Consider the following 17,616-nt stretch of genomic DNA (forward strand, 5'->3'; position numbering starts at 1 on the left):
AGACGGCAAAATCTACGAATTGGTACTGATAGGTTTCTCATTTTGAGACTTTTGTGATATTCTCATGGTTTGGCACAGGTTTCTTAATTGCCATAGGAAGTTTCACTAGATTCCTCGGGATTATGGCGTTTGCTCGATGTCTCTTAGAATGTTTCCCACCCTCCTTCTTCTCTATAATTTCCGAACGGGCTGAAACATTCCAACTATTTTTACATCCACAAATGGAGGATGATATTTGTTGTTCACAATCAAACTTCCGACGATTAAGTAACTGCTAATGAATTTATCTGAGACTTACGTCGGATATTTTAACGCCTACTTGAGAATTTTTTTATGATTACCTTCTACAAAGAATTCTCGTATTTAATTTCGGAAAAAATTTAAAGGGCCCAAGGTCCGACTTCGTCATGATTTTTTAGTTTTACGACCTATTATCGAAATTCCCTAGACGGTTCCATTTGTTGGAGTATCAAAAAATTATCATCAATTTTCACCCTTTGAGAGGGAGGTTTCTGCAGATTCGGTTTGCTGCGATCCCCGTGGAAACGACAGTATTTTGGTGCGTTTTGACGGCCCTAAGGGCACCGTCTCAGGCAGGGCCAAATTCGATAATCCACGTGTGGCACTTGCTCTGGATCGTCGGCCAAGAATCGACTAATTTCCCTGTCGGGTACTATTAGATTTATGTATCTCGCCAGTTCATATCGAAAAGCGAATAAATAATAATAATAATAATAATAATAATAATAATAATAATAATAATAAAATAATAATAATAATAATAATAATAATTTTAAGTTTATGAACGTCTGGACTCATTGCGAAAGTACATGACTTGATAAAATAAAGAAAAAAAGGGGAAATGGGGAAATGGGGGATACGGAGCACATAGGGAAGGGGTCATTAGTGAGTCTTCGCACGGATCTTGCCCGAGCAATGCAAAACTAAAATGGTGCTCCGATTAACAACTAGAGCTGCGCTTTATTGACTGCTCATTTTCCTTCCTTATCCAAGAGGTACGTTATTTCGGTCTGTGAGGGAGTTCTTATCGATTTTTTAAAGCTTTTTTGAAGACCTTTCAAACCTCCGAAAGTCCAACGCACTAGACAAGAAAATTTTCCATTTCCGGAAACCGCCAATGAACATGAGCAAACGCGTTCGGCGCTATCATTTCAGTCCCGAAATCATAAGTCAACCACCGGCTCACAATTCCATCTGCTCCTCATTAGCCCTCACAACCGGCCTTGAGTAGTGGGTACCCGGCCAATAAAATTATTTGAATGGCAAAATTTTAGGCAAAAACGAAAGCGAAGATTGAAAATGCTCAAAGGCGAACCTGAATGCATTAGCGCCCAGTAACACAAAGGAGCGGTCTTCTCTGTGTATCTCGGTAAAAAATTACCGGTCGATTAAAAATATTTCCTATAGCCGATCCACGGTTTAGAGATCTTGTCAAACACACTTCGGCTTTTAACTCTCCATTGTGGCCTTACAAAGTGAAACACCAACAGATTTAAAATAATAAGGACCGAACACTGCAGGCGAATACGACCGTGAGGGTGACCATTATGGATTATCGCACAATTTGTTGCATATTCATTACCGCACGGCGTTCATTTTGTCATGTACCGTTCTTTATGGATCATTCTTGGTCGTTCGGCAAAAGCGGAATGGTTCGTTTTCGTTACTTCGGACGTTGAGTCCTCGGCATCATTACCTGCTTAATTGAGCTTAATTACATAAATTACAAAAATCAATGCGTTCACTTAAAGGAGATCTTTTACCGGAGAGATCAACATAATGTCACGCGATCTGGAAACCGATTTCTTTGTTTCACCTGGTTCTTTTTTTGCCATTGTTGACCTTCCTCCGGCTAGGATCTTCTAATTCTCACTACAAGTAAGGAATCTTGAAAATCTGTTAGAACCGTCACGTCTTTTTAGGTTTTTCCTTCGGTGCCATATGGTCGCCAATTTTTTCCATTACCCGATCAATTAAGGCAGATCAGCGCCTGTTTAGGCGATCTAGTGTGATTTTGCATAAAAACTTTGTCGTACAAGATCGTTGGAGCGCAATGAACTTTTGAACGGAGGTTCTTGTTTCAAAGTTTTAAGTTCATGTGGTCGTCGCGTGGCATTGGATGAGGTTCTCGGGCGTTTCAGCGTCAAGATACTCGAAAATTTGACAACTTGACTAAAATTATGTTGCTCTTTAACCTGGCCAGTGACGATGACGGGGACTTGATAACGAACCAATCGACAAACATATTTTTAAGTTTGAATGCTTAATTTCATATTTTCGCTTAACTTACGAGCCCTTTTGACCACAATGCAGGCTAGTTCAGATTTCATTTCATCGTAAGCTCTTCCAAACAGAATGGTATTACACCGGAGGGTGTCTATCGAAGGTATAATGCCCGGGGGATAGCTGAATCGAGACTTCCCAATGCACATCATGATTTTTGACGTTCTTATCGGGATCAGATTACGATCAATATTCTGGATACGCGTAGAGCGTAATCTTCGGGTTAGTTCGGGCTGCCGCGTGAAGCTATGGACATCATAGTGGAGGTTATGGCGAACTACTAAATTTCCACCGAATTACTGTATAGAACAGTTTTAATCAAAAATTTATTGACGTTGCGTATGTCCAGAAAAAATGATCGTACATTTTTGGCTATTTTCGTGATTGATTTGTCACCAATTTACAAAATTAGGTATTCTCCAACTGGCTCTGTAAATTCCTAATTTCCCCATACGGGATTCCCCGAAACCACCTCGTGCAACGGACGACGATGTCTGTTCTCGTTTTTCTATTCCAGGAAGGAGCATTTTAAATTTTATTTATAAAAAATTATAACAACATTTTTATTGATTTATAGGAAAAAAGGCCTGATGTTAGAAGAGCTGCGATATGGCGATTTTCATTATAATAGTAATTGGAATCCGAATGCAAGAGCTACGAGAACAGTTTTCCAGCGGGCTATTGCGCTATTCCCGTGGAAAATACGTTCCTACACTGAAGTTCGGTCTTTGGTTCAATCATTTCATCATGCGTTAACGATACGTGTTAAATGATCCCATAAAAATTTTTACCGTGTTTCGCATGTAAAAATTCAAAATGTTGAACCGTGCCACCAATTGAATATTTAATACCTGCTCCAGGCAATAACTTGAGATTTCGGATTTTTAAAGCGCCTTTTACATAGAATTTTATCTTCTATATATGCTTTTTCATTCTATTAAATTAAAAAAAAAATAAAACGAAGAATCCTACCGATACTAAAGCTTGTCGCATTTTTATGGAAATTTTACTTGAAGATAAAGTTTATAGCACATAAATGATTTTGCTGTAAATTTGCCAAAGAAATATGTCACGTATTATTTATTTTTTGAATTTCACTTAAATTTGATTGATTTTGACTGTATTACATTGATTTGGATTGCAGTGCCGGAGGGCAAGAAGTCTCTGACCGGTCAATTACAAATCAGCAATGCTCTATGCCCGGCTGCACCTATCTACTGATCAAATATAATTAAATAGATAAAATGTTACTTGCTCAATGGAAAAAAGAAAAGGAGATGCATTTGTCATTGTTGCCATGGCAGATTTGGTGTACATTTGTGACCTGTAATGATGATTCTTCAGCATATACAGGTTCTATCATAACCACACCTACGAACTTTTAGGAGATGTAGAGCTAAAAAAAAATTTTTTTGATCGAATTTAAGTTAGATTCGAAATCGTCTCGTTTCCGCGATACAGAGTGTACAAATTTATTTTACAAATATTTCGCAAACGGCGTGGAATAAGGACATGAAATGACGGACAAGCTGTGGCGGCACAAATGTGTATGTTCTGGACTAGACAGCAAATACCAATAGTGTCCGTGCGGCCATCCAATCTTTCTACAAGTGTAAATGACTCAGAATTTAACAGAACAATACGTTGGAATATGAGTATTATTGTACGACGAGTTATGTTTCACACATGTTTGCCTTCATGTCCCGTAACTCCATTAAAATAAAATAAAATTCTCCTAAAAAAAAATTTTTTTATTGTACTTGGAAAACTATTCCCGTTTTTTGGTAGGCACACGAATGAGATATAATTTTTATCTTAAAAATGGGTAATCGAGTAACAAAACCTGAGCCCTATGCATTAAGGATTGATGGAATATTAAAAAAATATATTCCTATTGAAGAAAGTCAATGGCGTGCCATTTTTTCCATTAAATACACCTCATGAAATGACTGTACGGACGCCATTGGTGCAGTTGGAGATATTCTGCCTACTTCAGTGCATGCACATTTATCTCGCTACACGGTGCCCCTAATTCCACGTCCTTATACCAAACCATTTTGAAACTGTAAAAAAAATAAAGAAATTGAACACTCCGTATCTCGGAAACGAAGCGGTTTCGGACGTAACTTTGTTCGATCTAAATATTTGTTTTCCTGAGCTCTACATCCACTGAAAGTTTGTCGGTATATTTCTGGAACATCCTCTATGTACGTAGAGACACGGAAAATTCATTCAATCGTTCAATTTTGATCTGATCAGATCAAAGTAACGTGGATGGAACGAGAAGAGGCACGATCCGTCGCATACTTGGCTCGCTCTTATACAATAATGCGCTGCTAGAGTCAAAAAATGACGATATTGATGAGACTGCTGGTTCCTGGTTTTGCCTGTTCCAGGGGAGAAATAGGAGCAATTAAGTGATTTCAGACGTATGTTGGCCTTTACCCAACTGAACTCTTTATGTTTATGTGGACATATGGAATAATGGGATCATTACAACGATGAGAACAAAATGCCGACGGGAAAGATTAATGCATCTGCGAAGCATCCAACAGAAAATGTCTGGAAGAAATTACTCCGGCTAGTAAAGTCGGAACCTTCTCTTCAGGAAATTCCCTTGTAGCAGGTATTTAATGAAAACAAGAACTATGTTGCACATACATGTACAGCTACATACGTAGAACTTATATACATATATGTAGTATAGGTATATAGGTGCTTAGACACGGAAAATGACTCTAAAAACCAGCCCTACCATACTTCTCAATAACTAGCCGAGCAACTAATTTGAGGACTAAAAATCCCAGAACTGGAATACCTCATTCATATTCGATTCAGCTCGATGTCCAAGCGTATCTCAATATTGATGAGTTCTGCAGTTGTATGAAGTGTGATCGCTTTGTTCTAAAAGGAGCATGGTGAACACAGAAGCAAGAGGATATCTGCTATTTTATCAAAAAGATGTATGAACTGCAGATGCCCTAAAAATCGAGTAAGAAGTGAATTTCAAAGTGTCCTGAATACTAATTTTTTACAGGCAAGTTCCAGATGATTCTATAACCGCTTGGTAGCCAACACCATTTATAAACCAATCAACAATCAAGTCCACGGTATGGACTTATTAACCAAATTTGACACCGGTTGGGTTTTGAAAACCAGTAAAAACCTTATTCAGATTAAATTAATAAGACTTCGCTGAATTCCAATAGATCGTTTAGCAAACATCCTGAACTAATGTGAATACCTACGATTAATCACTGCCATCATTAATTTCTTCATTGTGGGTAATTTATACTGTTTTATTAAAAATTAAGTGAGTGGGAGAGAAGCACTAGATATTGTGATACAATTTCTGTAAGCCCGTAAGAAAAGTTTTACTTGGAGAAAATGTCTCTTCACCGAAGACCACGACATGCATAAAGTATATCTTGCGCCGGTTTTCGTGAATAATCCGTAAATTGGATGACTTTGGCTTATGAAAGACCAAGGCCTACCATCAGGTAATGAAACTTTACCGACGAAGGTAAAGATGGTTTTTATCTACACTAGAGTTAAATATGTAGACAAACTTGCTTTCGCATCATTTTCACCGATAAAAGGTACTTTCTGCATCTTTCGATGGAAAAGACTGAAAAAAGCCTGTTCGACGCAAAAAAATGATTATCGAAACATTAAATATGGAACAATAACTAAAATAAACTAAAAAAATTTGCAATATATTGATTGGCGAACTGTCGAATGTGCACAGTTTATGTTTAATTATAGCACAAAATTCAAATACCCTGTTTTTCGGATCTCCTTCAGTTTGAACTGAAAGGCCACGCAAGAGCTCCTGCTCTTTCTATCCACCGGTTAAGGTTGTTGTCAAGAAACTCAGCAGCAGCTGAACTAGAATGTGCCGGGACGTTAACGTGCACGAACTAAATCCTTTTTCCGGTCTTCAAATCAACTTCAACTTCTAAATAGTGAGGAAAATCGGACTCCAAAAACCTTCGAGACTGTTCGCCATTAAGTCTTTTTGCAGGAATGCAAACTCCAATAAGATAAACACCGATAATACCAATTTAAATGTCGAAAGAAAATTGTGCCTGATTACTATGAGAGCATGCAGATTCCCTGAAGCCAAATATGGTCATTCTAAAAATGAGTGATGGCGGTACAAGAAAAGGAAGCCTCATCTGCGAATAACGCATTACTTAGAATGTCTGAGTTCTTGCTAATTAAGTACATAACCCAATGGAAGAATCTACTCTAAAAGGACAATTCCTAGGCAACGGAGCTTGCACTCTTTGCTGATGATAACTGATAAAGTTTTTAAAGTTGTCCACGCTGTTCATTCAGTTCATTCGTTCACTAATTTGGGAGTATTTTTCCACCTTATTTGGGATAGATTTTTTATATCTCAACCGTTCAGTTTCAGGCCTCCTTATGATGCGTATTGTCCCTTTAAGGCTGCAAATTTCATGAAATCTTGCGTGAACATTAACGAAAATTTCCAGAGAAATACTCGGTGGGGAAGCCGCACTCGATGCGTTCGTCTTGCAGCTCAAGCATTACCGTGAATCGCCTCGCAGCAAAACGCTTGTCTGCCACTCCCGCATTGGTAAATTGAACATTTTTCAACACATCTCATGATCACTCATAAACTCACATTAAAAACATTTTCAAAATGCACATCAAATTCAGTTTTTGACAACCTGGCTTGCATTGCATGCGTTATTGTCCCGTGTATCGCTGCTTTGGAGATAAACTTTATTTCAAAAAGGCCGCTTCTCGCGAGAACTGTGAAGAGTGCCTTTTGTCGGTAATAGTGAATGAAACGTACATATTTAATCTAAAAATAGTATACAGTAAGCTTTAAAAGTAACATAGTACGCGACGTCCCTCTCTGGAAGCAAAAAAAAAATGGAAATTCCTTTCCCGGAAACGCAAAATTTCGTCAGAACACCGCTCTATAGTCAAAAAAATATATTAGAAAACGAAATTAAAATTAAAATTTGAACGCTCTGTATCTCGGGAACTTAGCCGTTGCGGCCCGTGTTAATCTGTCCTTTTTATCTCGAAATTCTTGAAAGCTTCATCCCCTAAAGTTTGTCTGCATGCTTAATTAATACCCCGTATGAACGAGTTATTCATTGTCCTCAACATTTCTCCTTCTAAGGAAGCACAATAATAATGGTCCGAAGATTTGGGTAGGCACTAATATACCGATGTCTCAAATTAAGAGAAGATGTCCACTGTTAAACTCTTAACAGCCCTGGGCACCCTTTATGATAGAAGCCACTTTTGCAAGAATCGAACAATTTCCATAACGCTTGTTTCACGCCTTGAAGGTATTCACAGTGGGTATCATGGTAAGACGTTAAAAGTATAATGTAAAATTGCCGTATAAGCACAGAAGCCATAAATTATTGGCTTGTTAGGACATGCTTATTGGAATTTAATAACCATGGAATTCAAGAAACTAAATCAATATTATTACTAGAATTTTAAGGTGACTTCAAGTAAATCCTGTACCAAAATTAGATACGTTACGGGGCTGATAATACGCCCTTTACCAGAACCTTCACACTTTTCATTTTACTTCCCTGCAAATATTATTGAATACATTATAATGAACATTTCAGTTTATAATATTGTATGTATCACACTCTATTCATGTTGACCTATTTCTTGCCACGACACTGTGAATGTAAGTAGTAAAATATCGCCTTTTGCGCAGTTCGGGGCACACAGCAACAATTTTTTCAGCACAAGAAATCGGATCTAAATTAGGCAAAACCCCATATACGTGGACTCACCCTATCATATTGATGAGCTGCCCCAAAAGGTGAACTAAACGGCCCCGTTCTAGGCACCGGATGGGCAGAGACGGGGGGCGCCGCCCCCGCCCTTTGATATAAGTACGGATAATATGCCTGGTACATAACTTCAGAACAACTCATTATATACATATACACATGTCAAACGATCCTCTGAGGGCACAAATCACACAATAATATATTGAGGACTATTTGAAATCCTAAGTCACTGAGTTTTCCGTCGCATCGCGTCTTTTTGTAGTGTTTAGAGCCGCATCTCTATTACAGCAAACTTGACTAGATAAGTAACTGGCCTCTTCAAGGCATGTCAAAAAGGAAATAACATCGTAAAATCCACCGGAATGTTTGACAGTTATTTTGCAAATTTGCGAAGCTCAAACGCACCGATATAATACTATCGCAATACACTTCGAAAGCTAGCCGGTATTGGACTAACTGCTGCCAAAGGACAAAAATTCTTTACCCCTGATTTTCTCCAAACTCCGCCCAGGTATTCCCCTCTAAACTCCACGCGAAGTGCCGCCTCTGCCATGTAACGATTATGAAATTCTCCCGTGGCCATAGACCAATGGGGAGCTGGTTGAATTCTCGTCAACCAATCAGTCTGCGGGGTTAGTCGAGGTATGTTTACCGCCTAGCATAGGTTTTATATCAAAAATAAATTGTTAGAAAAGGGGTTATGGAGCCTGTAGGGTCTTCATTAATCCATTGGGGCTTAATTTCGTTATTTTGCTCTTTTTCTGCTTTATTTATGTTTCCATTTTTCGAAACTACGTTTTCATTATGCGTCACGGTTTTAATGCAATTATACCTTTGTCTATTGACTGATTTCTATTTTAAGTCTTTTGTTCATACAAACGCAAAAAGGTATGGCCGCGATGTACCGATTTGGAAAATAGCCACGAAATAGAGAGAAGGCAGAGTTCCAAACGTACCACACGGAAGGCGTTGCATATACAGGGCTGTAGCAAAGTGACAAAGGAATTTTATACGCTCAATTTTTACGTCTATAACAAATGTTAAAACGCGTAAAAAAGTCTAATTCAATCAAAATTATAATGACTATACTAAGTTTTTTTTACGTTCAAGTAAAATGACTTAAGTTAATGTTGAGGCAAAAAATTGTTGTAATTTTACATCCTTATTGTCGCTAATATTTGACTAGTTTTTTAACATGTCACTTTTAGGCCCCCTTTACTTGGTAGAAACTTAAAATAGCAGTTTTAAGGCACAGAAAAATCGGCGAAGACTTACTCTTCTTTCAAACAATAAAAAAAAAAATTGTATATGAAAAAATGGTAAATTATTCATAACATAAGGGCCTCAAGAGGAAGCAAATAACGCCCCCTATATGGCCCATGACCTCATTAGTTTCGGCTTCAGCTAACAATGAGCGTCTACGTGAGGTGATTTGTTGTGTAGATAACATTTTACTACAATATCTGACTTATTAGATATTTTTGTCATTGTTTTTTGTGTAAGAGATGTAGGCTGTAATAGCCATGAAGTCGTAATGGAAACTTAAGTTCAACCCCACAAATCATCACTGAATCAGTGGGGGTGATTTGCAAATCTTGAAATAAAATACTTGCCCACCTGTCCATTTTATGCGTACGTTACTTTTGAACGGCCCTGTATTATACGCCGTTACTGCGTTATTTCAAAATAAAAATGAGCGTATTTTCGTATTGACCGCACGACTTGAGCTCTATATGACGTAATTACTTAATCAATTTTATTATCTGTGATGTACAATATGTTTATGCAGTAAATTTCGAAATAAAACCGGCACTTATATGCACTTAGATGGGATCAATAAGTGTACCGAAATACATATATACATGGCGAGTCATAATTTTAGGTTCTAACTTTTTAAGGGTTCAACCCTCGACTCTAACAACCCCGATTCGAATTTCTACCGTCCATCATGATCAAATAATAGCTCATGCTGACAATACGAAATGTTTCTGTACTTATGATTTTTCTTAGAACGGAAAGAGGCACTAAAAAACGATGTTCTTTAACTACCCCAGTCATGATCCTGAGTAGTAATTATTATCACTTGAAACTAAAGTATATATATGGTTTTTTCACTTCTCTCTTATGTATAAATATTGCAAGATTGTCTTTCAGCTACAGCCCAGAGGGACACCATCTTAGCTATCCAGAATCATGGACATGATTTTACTTCAGCAGAGCCCTGGCTTTTTATATAACATCAGAATTGCCATCTATTTTTGCAATAATGGACAAAAAAGCCAAATCCAGTAAATTGCACTGAGATACATGCATACTTAGAGGATCAAACGTCCCCCATGGATTCGTTCAAAATTCAAGGAAACATCTTTGATCAAAATACTAGAACATGTCAAACGTTTTTTTCAGTTGTGCATTTTTTGACGTAATGGAATGATGGATTATCCATGTAGTGGACAAATACACTTTTTCATTTTCGTCTTGCGGAACGCCATGTATATCATGACGTTTTTGAATTTTTTGAAAAATTCTGAACACATTTCATGTAACATAACTATGTCTAAATTCAACAATTATTGAAACATTTGGGCAACATGGTAATTAGGGTGACCTGCTAGATCGCCTGATCTCAACCTTATAGATTTTTTTTTTAATGGGGTTGTCCGAAATATTGAGTATACTTGAATAAATAATACCAAGAATCTAGAAGATTTAAAAAATGAAATTACTCAAGAAACTCAACGAATACCTCCTCAAATGCTACGAAGCGTTCTAGAGAAATTTAACTTGCGCATTGCTTACTGTCTCAAAGTCAACGGGCCACAGTTCGAATATGTAAAAAGTACTTATCTACTGCATGGTTAAACCTGTTTACACGTGGGTTATCTAAATAAATGCACAAATAAAAACAACATTTGCCGCGTTCCAGCATTTTCATGGAAAATATTTTCCTCAATTTTTAACGAATTTATACGGGACTTTTGGGCCTCAATATATGTTGATAAAGTATATCGAACAATAGAGATGGGCGGTTAATATGAAATTAATTTAACAAGAATAATTCTCGAGAAAAACAAATCTCAACCATATACAGTACGTAGCAGAATGGAAACTTATATTCCTGACGTTCTATTGCCTCAAAAATCATATTTCTAGTAAGATCGTACGATCTGCGACCAACACATGTTATTCGGTAGTGTTCTATTTCGTACACATTTTACAAGTAACAGATCGATAATTATTACCTGAAATTACCAGCTAATAGTTAGGGCAACTCTAAAGTAATTATTAAGTCCAAACTGTAACAAACATAATTTGTGGTTGGTAGATTCCAAATGGTCAATAATACAGAAAGTGTTGCCTTTATAGTTCTGCATCCCTTAGGATCTCCACAATAACGGAGCTCTTGAGATATCAAGTGAATTTACAAAGGTGCATAATTAACCCGGTCATCCTTCCAATAGACGTATATACTCTATAAGTACTTATTGCTACAATTCGGTCAGTTACGCGTCGCGAGGCCTTAATAAATTTCTTTCTAGTCAACTTCCTAGTGTTTATTCTATCACATGATAATTGTTAGTAAATATATAATTTTTCGTTACACCACACTAAAATTTACGTTTAACGTTTCGCAAAATAAGCATAATAAACGAAGAATTATTAACGAACGGCAGCTTGAAAGCACGCCGGCCGGTAAGGCCATTAAGGTTGTGAACACCGTCACAAATATGCATGTTTATCAGATGATTTATTGTTCTAAACTATGTTGACTAAATTATATTATTTATTTATTATAGCAGACATATGTAGAATTTGATTCCACCATGCCTCTTATAGTCTTTCGCCTGGAATTTTCAAATTTTATTTGACGAACTTTACTGACGTACTTGAGTACCAACTTCAATGCTGCACGTTAGTTATGCATTATAAGTTTTGCAATTTTAACAACTATAACCTCCCCTCTAGAGAACATTCTAAGTGGCTATCCTTTTCTCAAAAACATCTAAAATGTATCGATAACGTAGGTATAGAGCAATAATAGGCTGGTTATCCAGCTTTCAAAATCACATATAGGAGGTTAAAGTCTTCAGAGTCGGATCTGTCTCACACCCTCATGTGAGCATCATTCTCTTGTAATAACTTGGTTTACTCGATTTTAAGACGATTTCTGCATTGCCATTTTAAAATTGGTTAACATCGTCGCTGATAGGTCTGAGACCTTCGCAGAGAGGGTTATTTAGAAGCGCCGTCCTCCCTTCTTCGTCTTGAGGTAACGCTTCGTTGACTAGCGACTAGTTCTAACCGAGAAACGTGTACCTACTAGCCACATAATCTTTATTTTGCCCCCTTGTCCCAAGAAATTTTCTGTTACTGATTTGTAAATCACCGGTACCCTTTAACTAACCCAGTAGTAATCAGGATTTTCGGTCGTTGATTCGAAGAACCACTACTTATTTTCACAGAAGAGGGAGAAAGCCAAACAAGGAATAGTTAAGGGACAAATTTAATAAAACAACTATACAGGGTGGTCCCACGAAAAATGTACACTTCGATTTTCAGTATTTAAAATGACAATGTGTAACAAAGCTCAGACCTATCGATTTTTAATTCGAAAGGCATAATTTATTATTGTCATTTCAGTCCTTCAACTTGAACCCCTGAATAAGGGCGACAGTCATCCCCAAAGTTTTTAATGGAAAACAGTATTGAATGGTATCCCATTTTAAATTTTAAATTACATCACTCAGCCATGTTTCCAATTATTTATGAATATAATTTATGTATATATCAATATATAAAAATATACAAATATACAGGACGTTTTCAAAAATGTGGAAAATATCCCGGAAGTGGAAATCTTTGTCAAAAAATTGTTCATAGACTTATCAATTGTTGTTCAACAACTTACCCTCACGAAAATAGAACTCTTCAAAATTTGATCGGAAAAATGTTGTTTTCTAATTCACTTTTTTTCTATTTGGCAAAATTTAATGAATTTATTTCAAAAGAACAAATTCATTTTCGACAATTTTAACACAAAAACGTCGTTTAATTTGGTATTTAGGTGATAGAGTTTAAAATACAACCAAAATTGCATTACTTTTGTAAAATACGCCCTTTGACGATGTGGTATTTTTCTGGAAAACAGCTCAGATTGCATACATTAACCAAGAGTGCCTTTATATTTTCTTAGGTACGCCACAAATCTAATAAACCAGGTAATAATTTAAAAAAACTAAAAACCGTAAAATTTAGTGGATAAAAACGTTGAGAGGAGCCTCCACTCCTCCTCGCTAAAGATGTAAAAAAGATGTGTTAGGTCTTATACTATTAACCTTGATGTGATACACGAGAGACCCAAAATTAATTAATTTCATCAACCGAAAAAAAAGTTATTTAGGTCAAATACTATTTTCGTTATCAAACATTGAAAAGCCCCGTAAGGGTAAATTTTTATAAACCAATTTATAAGCAGAAGTCTGATCTTTTGACAAAAGAATTTTTCATTTCCGCAATATTGCCCCCATTTTTGGACACACTCGTGTAAAAGATGTAAAAACTTACATCTTATCAGTAAATTTTTTTGCTTTTTGTTGGGTTTGTTAAGGTTAACAACCGGTTGTGGGTAGACACCCCACAACAAATTGTTTGAATCAGATTGATATATAATAAATTCAAATTGTTGCAAGAGGCGCAAAGATGGAGGAAGAGGAGTAAAGGACTCTTCGTGTCTTTTTAGAGACAAATTTAGCGAGGTGATAAAAAATTTTCTATCGTCTCTTTGACCGATTTTCAGAACCCCTTGTTATTTAGTAATTAAGTTAATCACACAAATACAGTGTTGCTCTAATTTTTATTGTTTACGTACTATTTAACTGAATTCGTATTGCATTTTTTACAAAATTTATACCCATTTTTCTGAAAAAGTAATTGATAGATTTTGAATCGCCACACACTGTTATAAGTAGTTTTGAAAGATTTTTGATTTGAAGTGTCACTTATGTTTCAATTTTGAAAAATCGGCCATTTTGCGCTACAGGTGACAAAAGTCACATTTAAAAAATAAACAAACGTCAAAAGATAGTTTTTTTTTTCCTATTTAATGCTACTTTTGAATTTTTTAAAAACAATGGTTTACAACTTAAAGCCGCGTTGTATAGTTGTATAATTGATGCATCATTTGTAGGAATACTATTTCGAGCAGATTACCATTCTTTAAAGTAATATATAATATTTTTTGTTATAAGAGAAAGTTGTATTTTTTTAAACATAAATCAAAGTTGATGTTGATATCATTAGTAGGAGGATACTTTTTGTTCAAAACAAACTATGGCACATTACACTAGTATGGACCAAATCTACTTTTTTTACAAAAACAACTTTTAACGATAACAATAGCGGTTTACGTATTTATATCGCGCTTCAAAGGCTGTTTTTTTAATCAACAAATTGGCTAAAATTGCATGTTGAGTATTGGGCGTCATGTGCCGTTAAAATATATTACTAAAACTAAGAAAAACGTGATACTTTAACGTGTATTTAAAGTAATAGTAACTCCGAGATAGCGAGCGAAACATATTTCAATCGGTATCTTGGAAGACGACAATCTGCATTTAAAATAAGCCAAGACTGAAACTTGGAATATTGAAGATCATTGATGTGAACGAACTCACGATGAGGGTTAGGTTTAGGTCAGCCAAGCTTAAGCCGTATTTCAAGAACTCGGTATCAGTGGAGCTCAATGAAGCGGGTCAGGTCACAATTATTCCCATAAAAGCATGTTACGGCAAAATGTAAAAGCCATTTTCCCATAACTCAAGCCGTTTAAGGGTATGCTACATGGAATGTTAAAATTTATAGACAAATTAAAAAATTGTGTCTAGCTTATGCCTCTGCTTATATTGTACGATTTTTGTATTTAAGTTGCTGTTCTACCTCTACAAGATTTTGAGATAATTTCTGTCGCCTAGCTACCCAGTGTGTTATACTAGGCTACACGCACTATACGTATACTAGGCATCGATATATTTTCCTTATGCACTCTTTGCAGTTTTTTGAGTCATCTTTTTAAATTTAAAGAGCCCAGTCACGCTAGTCACATTCTCATTCGAATCTCTTGACCAGATCCTCCGTCATCGTAAACTGTTCCTTCACCATAACGTCAAGAACTTTTCCAAATTTAAGTTTATTAATAAAACAATTCTCACGTAAGACATAAAGACCTAAATAATCCCTACTTCCAATATTAGGTGAGAGTTCCGATACCGGGAGGGATGCCCCATAGTTTGCGAATACTGCAAGTGATGACGTTACGATGATTGTGTGTGTATAACATATCATTAGTTTATATCGATGTTGCACATCCCTATTAATTTCTTGGCCACAATCTGCATTGACGTACTTCAACAGTCAACTGTTCTGTTCAAAATTTTAATGACATAAATGAAACTAGACATTGACGGTCCTTTCGAAACGACTCTTTACGGGTTTCGGTAATTCCTCTTCAACACCTAGACAAAAATCCAAGTCATCTTCCAAAATGAGGATCTATAAAGACAAACTCACCGGTAAGATACATTCCTTACACCCAAGTCTATGTTCTTTGCAAAGTATTTTCATCCGAATCCAAATTTTTCACCCCCAAAACTTACTTTTCCCAAAGTCCAACTTTGACATATTTACCTTTTATCCAGAAATAGCCCGATAATAAATATATTTTATTTTTAGATTATTACTGAATATGCATGTTAAAATTTATATCTTATTACAGGAGACGAGATGTTCTCAGATACATACAAAATTAAGCTTCTCAATGAAGTTATCTATGAAGTTTACGGTAAACACGTAACCAGAAAGAACGGAGACATCCAGCTGGATGGAGCCAATCCCTCTGCTGAAGAGGCCGATGAAGGTACTGAGGACAGTGGTGAGAGTGGTGTTGATATTGTGTTGAACCACAGACTGCAGGAATCTTTTGCCTTCCCTGACAAAAAGTCATACACTCTATACTTGAAGGACTATATGAAAAAGTAGGTAAAACTATATTTTAACATTTTGAGATAAATAAATTTATATGTACTAACGCAGAAAGTTAAAAAAGTGTTGTTGAATGTAATAGTAAGTATATTGATGCAAAATCCTCAAAATCTGTGATAAAAATGTTAGATAACTGGTGACTACTGACTAATGACATGCTTACTGACCCAATCTTAAAACCTTGAAACTATATCAATTATTCTTAAAGCTTTATCAAAACCATGTTTAGGTCAATCAATGTTTGAAGATTTGTTTATTTTCATTCATGCAGTTTCTTTACAAAATCTTAAAAGTATCATTTTTACTATGTCTTTAGTAAAAAGAATAAGACAGTATTTTGTGGTACCTATGTTGTAATAAATAATGCTCTGCAATGGCAAATACTTAAGCTTCCTGTGATTGAAAAATTATTTTCAATTATACTTGTTGCAATAAATACCACAATAAAATATTAGCTAGAAGCAACTTTAGAAGTGACAGCAAAACGAAAAACACCATGTGGCACATGTTGGGCATTGACTAAGCCATTTCTCATTTACCATCAAACATGTGATTAATAGATTAATATATCCCAGATATAGCTTTGATATTTCAATGCTTTTTAATCGTTACCCATTATTTCTGAATCTATTTGTTGTAAAGGAAATCTCATGCTTGCATGAACTAATACTGTGTAGTGTAATTTAATGCACTACTCAGAGCAAAAACATGCTATAGAATTCCTAAGTTGTTATTAATTTGTTATATAATGATGTATGACAAATCGAGAAAGATTTAGGACAGTTTTTGAAGAAATAATATAAATAAATTTTAGTGTTTACAGAGGGGAAAAGGTCATTTTATTTTAATTTTGCGTTTTAATAATTTTGAAGTTATGAAGTGGTGTCATTCTTTAATAAATTGATAATATATTAAATAATTATTAATTGATAAGTGTGAATTTACCATTGTCCAGTAAAATTATTATTTTTTGTCACATACTAATTTTTTTTTGCAGATTGATCCCTAAATTGGAAAAAGACGAAGTGGACGTCTTTAAAAATAATGTAAACGTAGTAATGAAAGACATTCTCAGTAGGTTTAAAGATCTCCAATTCTTTACCGGAGAATCCATGGAAATTGAGGGTCTTGTAGGTTTGATGGAATACCGTGAAATCGACGGAGCGTCTGTTCCTGTAATGATGTTCTTCAAGCATGGTCTGGATGAAGAGAAATTTTAGTAAATTTTTTTGTCAATACTAATTTATACAGGGTGTCCCAGATTTTGTGACAGCAAATATCTAAAAATTGCATTACTGTGCATAAAATTTGGAACAACTAGTGTATCAAAGGTTTACAATATTTTTTATTCTTATTTGAGATTTTTCCATTGTCATTTAAGTTATATTACTTTTTTATGTTCTGATATTGAAAAAACATATATTAGGTACTACTTTTTGGAAGATATAAACAAAAGTTTCCTACCAGCAACAAA

General features: G+C 35.6%; 2 protein-coding genes across 2 annotated transcripts in view; one reads left to right on the forward strand and one right to left on the reverse strand.

Moving 5' to 3' along the window:
• The window catches only part of vg (vestigial), a 46,929-nt gene extending 38,360 nt beyond the window's left edge, over positions 1–8,569 (reverse strand). The window contains exon 1 of the mRNA XM_066296625.1: positions 8,106–8,569. Coding sequence (XP_066152722.1) covers positions 8,106–8,258 — 153 coding nt within the window. The 5' untranslated portion in view covers positions 8,259–8,569. The remainder of the gene's footprint in view (positions 1–8,105) is intronic.
• Positions 8,570–15,524: 6,955 nt separating this feature from the next.
• Tctp (translationally controlled tumor protein) lies at positions 15,525–17,616 on the forward strand. Its single transcript, XM_066296627.1, has 3 exons — positions 15,525–15,673; positions 15,877–16,135; positions 17,140–17,616. Exons 1-3 carry the CDS (start codon positions 15,646–15,648, stop codon positions 17,360–17,362), a joined length of 510 nt encoding a protein of 169 aa, XP_066152724.1. The 5' UTR covers positions 15,525–15,645; the 3' UTR covers positions 17,363–17,616.

This window comes from Euwallacea fornicatus, chromosome 25 (genome assembly GCF_040115645.1).
Source record: "Euwallacea fornicatus isolate EFF26 chromosome 25, ASM4011564v1, whole genome shotgun sequence".
Classification (NCBI taxonomy): domain Eukaryota; kingdom Metazoa; phylum Arthropoda; class Insecta; order Coleoptera; family Curculionidae; genus Euwallacea; species Euwallacea fornicatus.

Bases quoted from the DNA above. Each gene is read 5' to 3' on its own strand.
- Tctp (XM_066296627.1), top strand. From the start codon at position 15,646: ATGAGGATCTATAAAGACAAACTCACCG. The intron at 15,674-15,876 runs GTAAGATACATT...ATCTTATTACAG, and splicing joins CTATAAAGACAAACTCACCG to GAGACGAGATGTTCTCAGAT. The intron at 16,136-17,139 runs GTAGGTAAAACT...TTTTTTTTGCAG, and splicing joins TTGAAGGACTATATGAAAAA to ATTGATCCCTAAATTGGAAA.